At 27.9% G+C, this 11877-nt stretch overlaps 1 protein-coding gene across 1 annotated transcript; it reads right to left on the bottom strand.

The window, feature by feature from the left end:
- Positions 1-2769: 2769 nt before the first annotated feature.
- On the bottom strand, positions 2770-5363 carry LOC109805055 (glutamate decarboxylase 1). Its single transcript, XM_020367002.3, has 7 exons — positions 5186-5363; positions 4843-5047; positions 4530-4730; positions 4123-4337; positions 3753-4006; positions 3606-3658; positions 2770-3516 (listed from the first exon to the last, which is right to left on the bottom strand). The coding sequence occupies exons 1-7, from the start codon at positions 5269-5271 to the stop codon at positions 3073-3075; spliced, it is 1458 nt and encodes a 485-aa protein (XP_020222591.1). The 5' UTR covers positions 5272-5363; the 3' UTR covers positions 2770-3072.
- Positions 5364-11877: the final 6514 nt, after the last annotated feature.

Here is an 11877-nt window from a genome sequence, read left to right as displayed (position 1 = left end):
GCTTGAGAAACACAAAGCATCACCTCTGCACTTTAGCATTGCGTCGGGCACAAGAGCATCCGCGCCGGGCGCAATTCAAAACAGAGAGTACTCAAAACTCTTTGGAAGACATTGCGTCGGGCGTAAACGCATCCGCGCCAAGCGTGATTCGAGACAAAGAATAATTACCTCTCTAGAAGACCCTGTGCCGGGCGCGAAGTGTAACGCGTCGGGCGTGTAAACCCTATCCTGTCTCCCCCAGCTCGTATTTGATCAAATCTTCGAGGCTCATTCCGTCATTCACACATTAGGCGACTTCTAGGAGCTATGGAAGGGATTCCCGGTGCTTGGGACCGTTCGTTTGTGGGTCTTTCCCTTCGATTTTTCAATCTCTATTTTTGTTTTACCCTCATTGTTTTGAGCGGTTCTATCTATTATTTCGTGGGGTTAGATGTAACCAACGAAACTCTTTTGTAATCTTCACTTTATTAATGATATATATGTTGTTTCATTCATTATTGTGTATGTTTCTATTCTTAATGCTTGCTTTGGATTGATTCTCCTTTGTTTGATATAGAGTCCATTAGGTATTGAAAAATAGCCTTTTGAACTAGCTCTGAAACAAATACCTAGTGGGAAATATATCTAGGAATTGAGTTTGGCCCATTAGTAGTCTTAAACCATAACTCGTAATGCAGATGTATGTATTGGATACTCAAGGAATTGATATTCATTATCTGCACCTAGGTTCTTGCTTTAAGGGATTAAGTTTGAGTAAACTTATGAGTTGACTAGGCAATGAATGTAACAAGAGAACAAAGATTCATCAGTGTAAAGTTCGGTGATATCTGACCCCATAATCTTACAAAATCACAATACCATTTCTTATCCCTTCCACACACACACTAATTATATCATAGGTTTGAAATTCCAATAGTACGTCATAACTTTTATTTGAATTGCATGACAACTTATGAAAAATTAGAATTATTCTTTAGTCACAAATAATCATTAAATTTTTATTTTACCTACTAGTTCATGTGGATAGGATTTAAATTTATTACTTGAACGACCGGTATACTTGTCGTGTTTGAGTCCGTTGTCAGGGTTAAAACGATTTATGATAAGAACAAAAGTTAATGTCAACAGAAATCTCAACAAATAACTACAACAATTTCGGAATTGGATGGGTATTGTACTTTGAAAATATTTATACCATTATATAAAATACTATTTTTTTTTAACTAATGGCTTTTAACTTCTATTTTAACACGGATTTTTTTGTCTTTATTTTCTTTTAATTTAACTCTGAAATTCATAACTAACTGTTCATAAAAATGATAATTTGTTTTCTTCTTTTAACACGAAATATCTTTTATCTATTAGTTTTTTTAATTAATAAATTGTTCAATTTAAAAATAATATCTTATAATCACAATTTATACTATTTTTATTCAATTATGATTTTATACATTTAATTTTAATTCTTAAACGTTTTTTTATTTTTACATTATGTCTTTTACAATGCATCTATTTACTTGTTTTGCACTTACCCTATTATCCACAAGCTAATTATAGATACCATAAATGGTTTTTTTTTTTCTTTTCGAAATCACCATACCAATTTATTAATCAACGTTCTAAGTCCACTTTTTTTTTCCAATAAAGTTTCGAATATTTTGTTAGATTCAAAACATCCAATTCTTTGTTTCAATAAGAACAAATAAATATAAAATTTTGTTTTGATAAAAGTTTAATTGCACTATTGATCATTTAATCTATTTATTTAACGCAGAAATAAATGATATTGTATTTTGGAAATTATATTCCCGAAAAATATTATTCTCACAAACATTTTTAAATACTTTTGGTTAAATTTAAACATGATTAGATATATTTTAAATTTTAAATTTATTGAAATAAAAATTAAAGTTAGAATGAAAGTATATTTGAGTTAGATAATAATTTTTCACATTTTTAATTATAGAAATATAATTTTTTCATCACTCAATCACGATAATAAAAATAACTTAAATTATGATATAATTACTTTTTAAGTAATACTTAAAAATATATTTTTAAATTTTGTAACAAATATGAGAATTTTACATAAATCTTACAACAAAATAGAGAATTTTACATTTACAAGTTCAAATTAATTTGTCTTAATCTGTGAAACAAATGTCCTCTGTTGATCACTTCACTGTTCACAAAGTTTCGTTGTATAAGAAGACCGTGAATACTATCTCAAGTATTATAAACCAAATTATACGTATCCTGCATGCATGAATTTTGAGCATATCATGACAACTTATTTTAGATTTTCTTCTCTGCAAAAGTAGAAGTTGGACCAAATAAATTATAAAATAAGTTCTTAAAAGGTTGAATATATTAGTATGTCTTTTAGACTTTCTGAAATTTTTTAATTAGTTCTCTTACAATGGCCGAAGATGTCTACACAAAGATGGAACAAAAGATTATTGTGGAAATTCTGCTGACAAAAAGGAAACCAGAACTTGGGAGAGTCCAACCCTTAATTTATTTTAGATAACCTTGTGCAGCTCCATTCTCAACGGTTAATGTTTTGTGTTAGGATATTAATTAGATTATTTTACAAAGAGATTGGTATACTACAACGAAGAGAGAAAACACAATGAAGAGATATAACAGTAAAAAAGTGACGATGAGAGAGAGAGAGAGAAAAAACAGATCTAGTACAAGATATGAACGATATTTTTATGAGTGCGAAATTAATATAATAATTGAAAATAATGGTGCAAAGTAAATCACTTATAAAAATTATTTCACCATATATAGCAATTTTCCTTATAATAGTAACAACAACGACCGAACTCTTACAACAGCATTAATGTGGTGGAAAAAAAAAAGAAGACATTATTGTGAAGTACATAGCTGAGTTGACATAAAATTATAGGAAATTAAACAAACTGGTAATGGGGTCAGCTAAATGATTTGGCCAGTTATTTCCTTGCCAAATAAAACAAAATAAGTATGGTTAAGGGTAGATTTTGGATGGAGTTAGAACAAACAGTGAAGGCTCCTTATTTAGTTGGTATAGTGTTGGTTCCGTAGCTACGCAGCCACGATTTTCTGACGCTTGTTGGATTCTTGGGCAATGATTTCCCTATGCGCATCCAACGCAGTGTGAGTTTTGTCTTCCTCAATGTTTTTGGTCACTTTGTGGGGATGTTCTGTTTCAAGTTCATGCAACACATTGTGTATGTCAAACACAAGGCGTTCAGCAAGAGTGCGTGAAAACTCTGCTCTTATGACCACACGAAGCACATTGATGTGCTGAGCCGCAGGTGGCATTGGATATGCTGGCACGATCCAACCGTGGCGCCGCAACATCTCTGATATCTTGTACTCATCGAATTCGCTTCTGTCTTTCAAGGAAAATGCCACCACTGGAACACCATTGTCTTTTGAGAGTATGTTAAACCGTCCACTCTTGTCCAAATGCTCCTTCACCACCATTGCGTTTTCTCTGCAGTTCTCCATTATGCTACGGTACCCCTATTAATTAAGTCCAATAACATTGTTATTTGTTATGAAACAATGTGGTCATAAATATTACAATGCTTATTTTTTAACCGCAAGCTTACCTCTTGGCCAAGGCGAATTAGCTGATAATATTGAGCAATTATCTGACTAGAACCTGCAAGTGGATACAATATTAATAACATAAGTATATGGTATGAATAGGAAATAAAGGATCAAGAAATATACAATGTTTGAAATGAATGAATCACCTTTAGAGAAATTGAGGGTGAAGGTGGGTTGGTCAGCACCAAGGTAATTAATATGGAAGACAAGGTCTTCTGGCAAGTCATCCTTGGTCCTCCATATGACCCAACCAATTCCAGCATAAACAAGACCATACTTGTGGCCACTAACATTTATGCTCTTCACCAATGGGAGTCTGAAATCCCATTCTAGTTCTGGATAAAGGAATGGAGCAATAAAGCCACCACTAGCAGCATCCACATGAATAGGTGTATCCCATCTATGTAATATGACAAGTAAATTAAGCAAATTAATTAGTTCAGATTCAGGGTAAAGGAAAGCTATGTAAAAGAATTTGAATAGGTCAAAAGAGCTAATTAGTGCAATATTACTCACCCAGTTTGCTTGTTTTTCTCTAGAAGTAGATCATTTAGGAGCTTCACATCTTCGAACTCTCCGTTGTAAGTTGAACCCAAGATTGCAGCCACACAAATAGTGTTCTCGTCAACCAGCTCAACGGCTTTGGCAGGGTCCATCACATAGTACCCTTCCCTCACCTCCACTTCCCTTAACTCCACCTCAAAATACCTTGCAAACTTCTCCCAACATACCTACATAATATACATTATTATGCAAAACGCATGAGTTATAATTATGTGGCATAAAATAATTATAAGTTAAAGGTGGCTGAATATGAGTAGTAGACGCGTAATTAATCCATGTGACATAATGCTACGTTCTAAAATATGTGACAATGATAAAAGTTTAACCACGGGAACTAGAAATGAATTATAAATATATACCTGGACATTGGAACCAGTGACCAAATTGGGCTTATCATAAGGCTTTCCCTCTGCCTTGCGTTTGTTCTGCCACTTCTTCTTGAATGCAAGCCCTGCCAGCATTATGGCCTCCGATGAACCAACAGTTCCTGCTCCAATTGCAGTCTCGTTTTCTCCAATTTCAGCATGGAACAAACGTGCTATCATGTTCACACACCGATTCTGTTTCAAAAGTTATTGAGGGGGTGAAACACAAAAAAATATAATATCTCTCTTTCCTATTCCAAAACAAAAAGAAGATGTAAAAGGAAAATATTTGATTATGAGAACGCACGTGAAGGTCAGTGGTGATTGGATACTCGTCCATGTCGACATAGTTCTTGTTGATGGATTCCATGATGAGTTTGTTGCACTCTTCTTCCATGGAAGTGGTGACAAAGGAAGCCAAGTTAAGCTTTGGAATGGCATCAAGCTGCAACTCATCGTGAATGTTCTGGTAAGCAGCCTCCTTAGGCATGGAGTCCTCGGGCATGCAGAACCTGCACATAAAAAAAAAAAAACTCTTCATTAAATCAAATTAAAGAGTATATCGAGATCAAACATAATTATCTATATATATATATATATATGAATGAACATAACAAAAGGAAGATGCAAATTAAGCGAAACATGTATACCTAGGAAGAGAGTCGGTGGCATAACGAGAAGCAAAGTTGGAATGAAGAAAGAGATCAGATTCAGAAGGAGGTTTTGGAAAAACCATGGTGAAGTGAAGTGAAGTGTGTGTTATTATGATCTTAAGACAGCAAAGAAGGAATAGTTTGGTTTTGGTTTTGTTTGATGGGAATGTTGAAGAGCAAAGTTGTGGTATTTATAGGTGGGCTGGTAAGAAGGGGAGAATCGTTATTGTTGCGATTTTTCTTTTCATTAATTATACGTACGTACAATTCAAGGCAAACGACTTTGAAACTGCATGCCTTCATAACTTTCGCTTTTTTCTTTCATATTTATTTTCTAGACATCCTAAGAAAATTATTATTGCGCGTTCTTATATTTTATTTTTCGGGCACCTCGCCCGTTTTATTCGTAGCAAATATTTTTCAAAGAATTTTTGTTGATTCGTTGCACTACCTTTCGAACAAAATATTCTATATGTTAAATATGGATTGTTAATTATGGTATGTCTACAGATCTTCTTATAAATATTTTTAATATTTTATAGCATGTCAAATTTTTTTGCTATTAAGTTTTTGCGGGTCAGATATTATGATTTTATATAATACGCATGGTCATATGTATGTGAATGAACTTTAGTTGCCGTCCACTCGAAACCCTTATGCGACTGGCGTCGTCCCATGAAAAATCTCTGGCGCATTAATTATCTTAATTAAGAGTTTAAGGTTAATTATTTAACAAGTTTTATGTGAAAATAATATAGAATGAATAAATAAAGTTAAACAAATTTATATTTTGGGTAAATTGAAATTAATTTATAATTGTCTATTTAATTAAATAATTTTTTCGTAAATTGCAATATATAAATTGATTTTAACTTTGAAAAAAATTGGTATAATTACTTACGAAAAGAATTACTTAAATTGATTCTAAATGATGTAGATATAATCTATGGTCGTAGGGAAACACGAAAACGGAAACAACAGAGGCCCATGGAATCCGCCAGCAGTAAGTAAGGGTTGCAAATCCAAACTAAAACAAAATTAAATACTATTGTTTACACCAAATAAAGTTATATATATGTTAAAGTGTACACGTGATTTAGTGGTAGAAGGTAAGTTTCAAAAATAAAAAATTCAAATTTTGATGTGTTTATCATAAAAAATAAATAAATAAAATTTTACAAATATATTTTATTTTTAATCAAAGTAGGATATATATAAGATTGGAAATATTTTTAATTTTATCCAATAACAAATACTCCAACGCTTAAAACATACTTTCTCACTTTAAAAGTGTTTTTCCCATCTTCGTGTGCTGCTTCAACTTTTTCAGTAATTTGGTGAAGTTCGTACATGCAACGGTAAGTCATCATAAACCTTAGTCAACTCTTTGATTAGTAATGAATTAACATTAACATAACTCATTTATTGTTCACAATAAAGTCCACAAACTACGGTGAATCGGATTGCAGTTTACTTTAATATCTGGAGGATAATTTAGAGGTAAATTTTAAATGATTTCACTTATCATTCTCCTTACAATTGTATTTACACTAATGATTAATTAACGAGTTACAAGTACATTTTTTATATATTAAATATATAGTAATATTTAATCTCTGTAATTAATACTTCATACATTTATGATAATAAATGAGAATATTATTTATCATAAATATAATTAAAAATATTTTAAGAAATGTAGTGTATATTTTATGTTTTACTAATTAAGCCTATGAATTAATATGTACAAAATATGAGTGTAAAATTGTATGATTTTTTTTTAAAGATAAGAAAGATTATAAAGATGATCGTAATAAGAATTGAACTTAAATCTTTATTAGAATTGTGAATTTTAACCTAACTCAACCCTACAAAACTGGCTTGTAAAGTGAGAGTTGTTCTTCACTTATATATTTTTTAATTGACTTATCTTTAGTCGATGAGAGACTTGGATTTTTTTCAATACACCCCTCACCTTCAGCATTATTGGGCTTGGTATGTGGATAAATGGTAAGTGATCATTTTGAATGATCTATGATAGACGACCCTTTTTAAAGATCTATGATAGCTCTGACACCATCTTAGAATAATAGATTTAAGCCTAATTCAACCTTACAAAATCCTCAATCTCTCTCTACTTAATTACTAAACTAATCCTATTGGTCATTACGTGAGTTAATAAAGTTGAAGAATAAATAAGAAAAACAAAACATTAATAAAAGGAAGTAACTGTTATGATTATCATTCATAAAATAAATAGCCTCATTTAAAGATATAAATAAGCATTGCCAACATTTTAATTCCCAAAATTTTGTTTATTAATGTAAAACATCAATTTTGTTATTCAATTGTATAAAATATTATTAATCAGTGTTTGGATGAAAAAATTTAAAAATTTATTGGATAATTTTTTTTTAGAAATTTAAGAGATTTAAAATTTTTAAAATTTGAATTACTTTAATTTTAATTTTTATCATTCTTTAAATATTTTTTAATAAGTCAATTCAAATTTTTTAAATTTTAAATTCTTACTTTAGATATGATAATTTAATTTTTACCATGGATAAAATTGATTATATATATATATATATATATATATATATATTGAGATTTTAAAATTAAATATTATAAAAATAAGATTTAAATATGTTTTTGATCTTCCAAAAATTGACTTTATTTGGTTTTACTTTCTAAAATAATTCTTGATTTTAGTCTTCTAAAGTTATATAATACCTATTTTTAATTATTTTTTAAATACTGTTAACTTTTGTGGTTAAAATAGATCACCTCAACACCTAAATCACCATTAGTTTTACTAACATAAAACTTTTAAAATATTAATTATTTTAGGTTTAAGTTAAGATTTAGGGTAAAAATTAATTTTGTACTTAATATTTTTTACTATTTACTCTCAGACTCAAACATGGAGGTTTTAGGAATGTTCAATTTTGTCTTATTTGTTTCTCTAATTTGCTTTTACCTTTAGCGGAGTAAGTTAATGACCTCCCATTTCTAAAAGGTAAACCTTAAATGGAGAAGGATGAGTATTGTTTAGAATAATTAGTGCATTGAGACCTTTGAGAATTGCTTAGGATGAAATAGTGTGGCCGAAAATTGAGAATTTGAAACTTAGAGGATTGTTGGCGATAACGAGAATTGAACATCTATGAACATGGTGATAATGGTAGAAATAAAAACTTGCTTTGAGTTTGTGAGAAGATTTTATTAGAGTTTGGTGGGAGACTTTTTGTTCAAGTAAAAAAGTGAATTACTGAAACCTCAATACTTGATAGTGAATAATATAAAATTTTAAGTGTAAAATTATTTTTTTATCCTAAAATTTAACTTAATCCTAAAATAACTAATATTTTAAATTAAAAAAATTCCTGTCAATAAAACTTACGATGATTTGAATGATGGGATAACCTAGTTTAACAGCAAAAGTTAATAATATTTTAAAAAATAATTAAAAATAATTATTATATAAATTTGGAGGACTAAAATCAAGAAAAATTTATTTGATGGACTAAAACCAAATATAGTCAATTTTTGGAGGATCAAAACATATTTAACCCTAAAAATAAGTATTAGTCATTTTTTTAAAAATATTTAATAACTTAATAAATTAATATTAGATAATATTTAATAATTAAAATTATATATTTTTAATATTCAATATTTTTTTTGAAGCAATATATTCAATAATTAAGAGATAGAAAAGAGATAAAAAGGTATATATATAAGACAAGAAAGAAAAATATGAATAGTTTTCAAATTTTCACTTTTTTAGGAGTATTTAAAATTCTACTATTTTTAAAATTTTCATAAATACTTAAATTTTAATTTATTTATAAATTTTTTATTTAAATAAAATATTTCATTTTAAGACATTTAAATTTTTTTAAAATTAAATTATTTTATTTAAATTTTCGATCCAATCACGCCGTAAAAACGGTGTAAAAGAATAATTTGATGTTAAATCACACAAACGAAATATCAAATTCAATTAATTACGATAAAAAAAACAAATATTTTGAAAGTTTAGGTGGGAATGCTTCGAGACGGATCACGGATGTGTTGTTCTGCTATTTTGCTTTTTAGTTTATTTTTTATTTTATTTTTAACGGGAATTAATTGTTTTTATTTGTTCACTGTTTTAATTTCGTACTCCTCGAAATCATTGCCTGCTCATAATTTTGTATTTGTTTTTGCTAATTAAAATCATTAAAGAAAAATAGACAATTTAAATGATGAATGCGCAACATTTTAATGTCAACTCTTTCTCAAATTTAGAAATGTTCCGTTATTAATGACCAGCAAGTAGATCAAGGACATAAATGGGTCGTCCCTGGGGTGTAACAAAATTGATAGAGTTATTTATTTAAGAGTTAATTATTCATACACTGTTTATGTAAAGTTTTTTACACTGGCAACCAGTCGTATCTTTTAAATTATTTATTTTACTTTTATTTGATTAAATGAGAAAATGACATGATATTATTAAAAAATATGATTAATTGTTGATGTAAAAAATTTTTATACTGAAAGTGTATAGGTGATTAACTCTTTATTTAAATTTGAATGGACCGACCAAAATTTGAAATATTTTTAATTTAATATTTCAATATTAATATTAACAGTATAACTCAAAACTTTAAAGTAAACCTTATTTTAAAATACATATTTAAAAGAAAAACGTTATTATTAACGATATAAAACAATTTTACGGTATAATCTTTCACTAACAAATCACTATAAATAAAAAAAATTCGTCGATTTTTTTGTAATAAATATCTTCAAAATAATGTAAACATTTATTTATGATTGATTGATAGTATACTTTTTTTATATTGATAGAACATGATCATTAAATTTTATTTAAAAACAAAAGAAAACCCATTCTTAATAAAATATAATATTATACAAAATATTATTAATTAAAAAATATTATTAATATATAATTATTTTAAAAATTTAGATATTAAAAAATAAAAATAAAAGATCGATTGAGATGATTCAACACATAACCCAAATTTCTCCAAAAAATTATATTGAGTTTAATTTTAAAACTCCAACTCGTTTATTTTTTTTGAAAAAAAAATTTAATATATAACTCCAACTCGTTTAAATCAATAAGAAATAAAATTGGTTTATAAAGAAACGGGTCGAATCCTCGCACCCGCAGTGGTGACATGTCAAATGTCAAAAGAAATGGCTAAATAAATAAATACACCGTGGTTTGTGGAAGCTAACTTCTCCCTTAATTGGTTTACTAACTCCATTGATTTTTTCTTTTTTTAACATGGACTAAATCAATAAATTTGAATATATGTATAAAGTGACCTTAAATGTTATATTATGATAATGTATAAAAGATAATTTAAACCCTAAACCAAATGGACTCATGGTGTTTGTTTGTTTTTAAATTTAAATTTTAATAAAAATAAATTTAATCTATTTAGTACTATTAAAATAATTTTCTATATCAAAACGTGTGGTGAGTGTGGCCAAAACAACGCATAAAAGTAATATATTGAATTCAAAATAGCCCTTTGGTCTCCTTTGAGCAATTTATTTTATTGTGTTGAAATTCGTTTGAGCTAGGTTCAATTGCAAGAATAGTGATGTAGCGTGTTGATGTACATGAAGTAGATATTTTGGCGCAAGCCATTGACCAAAAGGCCATTCAAGTCAAGCAGATTAAGGTCAGGTATGAGGTCATAGCTAGCTCCTTAACATTGAAATTTCTGCACAAAATGCTGAAAAGATCAACAACCTTCACACGCTTCAACCTTGCATTTTCATTTCTTTTTTGGCCTCATCAATATCAACATCAATAATTCACTAAATACTGCAAGATAGAACTAGTAAATTCTCTGTTACAATTTATGAATTTAACATGAATAAAACTAATCTTCATTTTTTTATATTATTATTTTTTTTCTTTCTAAAACAACGTTTTTCTTTTAGGTTTTGGAAAGTTTCGTCCGTAAAACGAACAATTTAACTCCGCGAGATAAGCAAGCGTTCAGATAGTTCGCCAATTGGGTTTAAGTTTAGGCCTAGGTTTCAATATTTTGATTAGAGAAAAAGTTGAAGTTTATATATATTTATATTTATATATATATATATATATATATATATATTATCTTTCTATAATTTAAAATTATTAATTTTAATCTTTATTATTATGTAATTACTTTTAATTACTTATTTGTTTATTAAAATTTTAAATGAACATCTTAAGTGTTATCCACAGTTATTGATTATATTATGTTAATGTGTGATATTTATTTACAAATCCCTAAAATTAGTGTATATATAAAACTAAAATTATAAATTTTTATATATAAAATTTTGTATTATCTTTTTTTTTATTTATATATATTTATTAGAAATTGAAAATAATAAAAAATAAAAGAAATTCAAAAACGGGGCAAGGACGGAGTAGATAAATCCAAATCCCGTTAAAGACGAAAATAAATAGAGAAATTCTATGGTACCCATCTTATTTGAGAGGGTACCGGTACAATTTTTTATATTTTATATTTTAATAATTTATTTAAATAATATTTATTATATTTTATTCTTTCAAATTTTAAATTATTTAGTTATTTTATTTTTATTTTATATATTCTAATTTATTTGTAATAATATTATTATATATTTAAATAGTTTAATTTTAATAA

The sequence above is a fragment of the Cajanus cajan genome, chromosome 2 (assembly GCF_000230855.2).
Source record: "Cajanus cajan strain Asha chromosome 2, NIPB_CcT2T_4, whole genome shotgun sequence".
Classification (NCBI taxonomy): Eukaryota; Viridiplantae; Streptophyta; class Magnoliopsida; order Fabales; family Fabaceae; genus Cajanus; species Cajanus cajan.
This window is presented reverse-complemented; position numbering and strand designations above follow the sequence as displayed.

Coding starts and splice junctions, on each gene's coding strand:
- LOC109805055 (XM_020367002.3), bottom strand. CDS start 5,271: ATGGTTTTTCCAAAACCTCCTTCTGAATCTGATCTCTTTCTTCATTCC. Junction 4,731..4,842: donor CAATCACCACTGACCTTCAC/GTGCGTTCTCAT, acceptor CTTTTGAAACAG/AATCGGTGTGTGAACATGAT. Junction 3,517..3,605: donor TAATTCGCCTTGGCCAAGAG/GTAAGCTTGCGG, acceptor CTTAATTAATAG/GGGTACCGTAGCATAATGGA.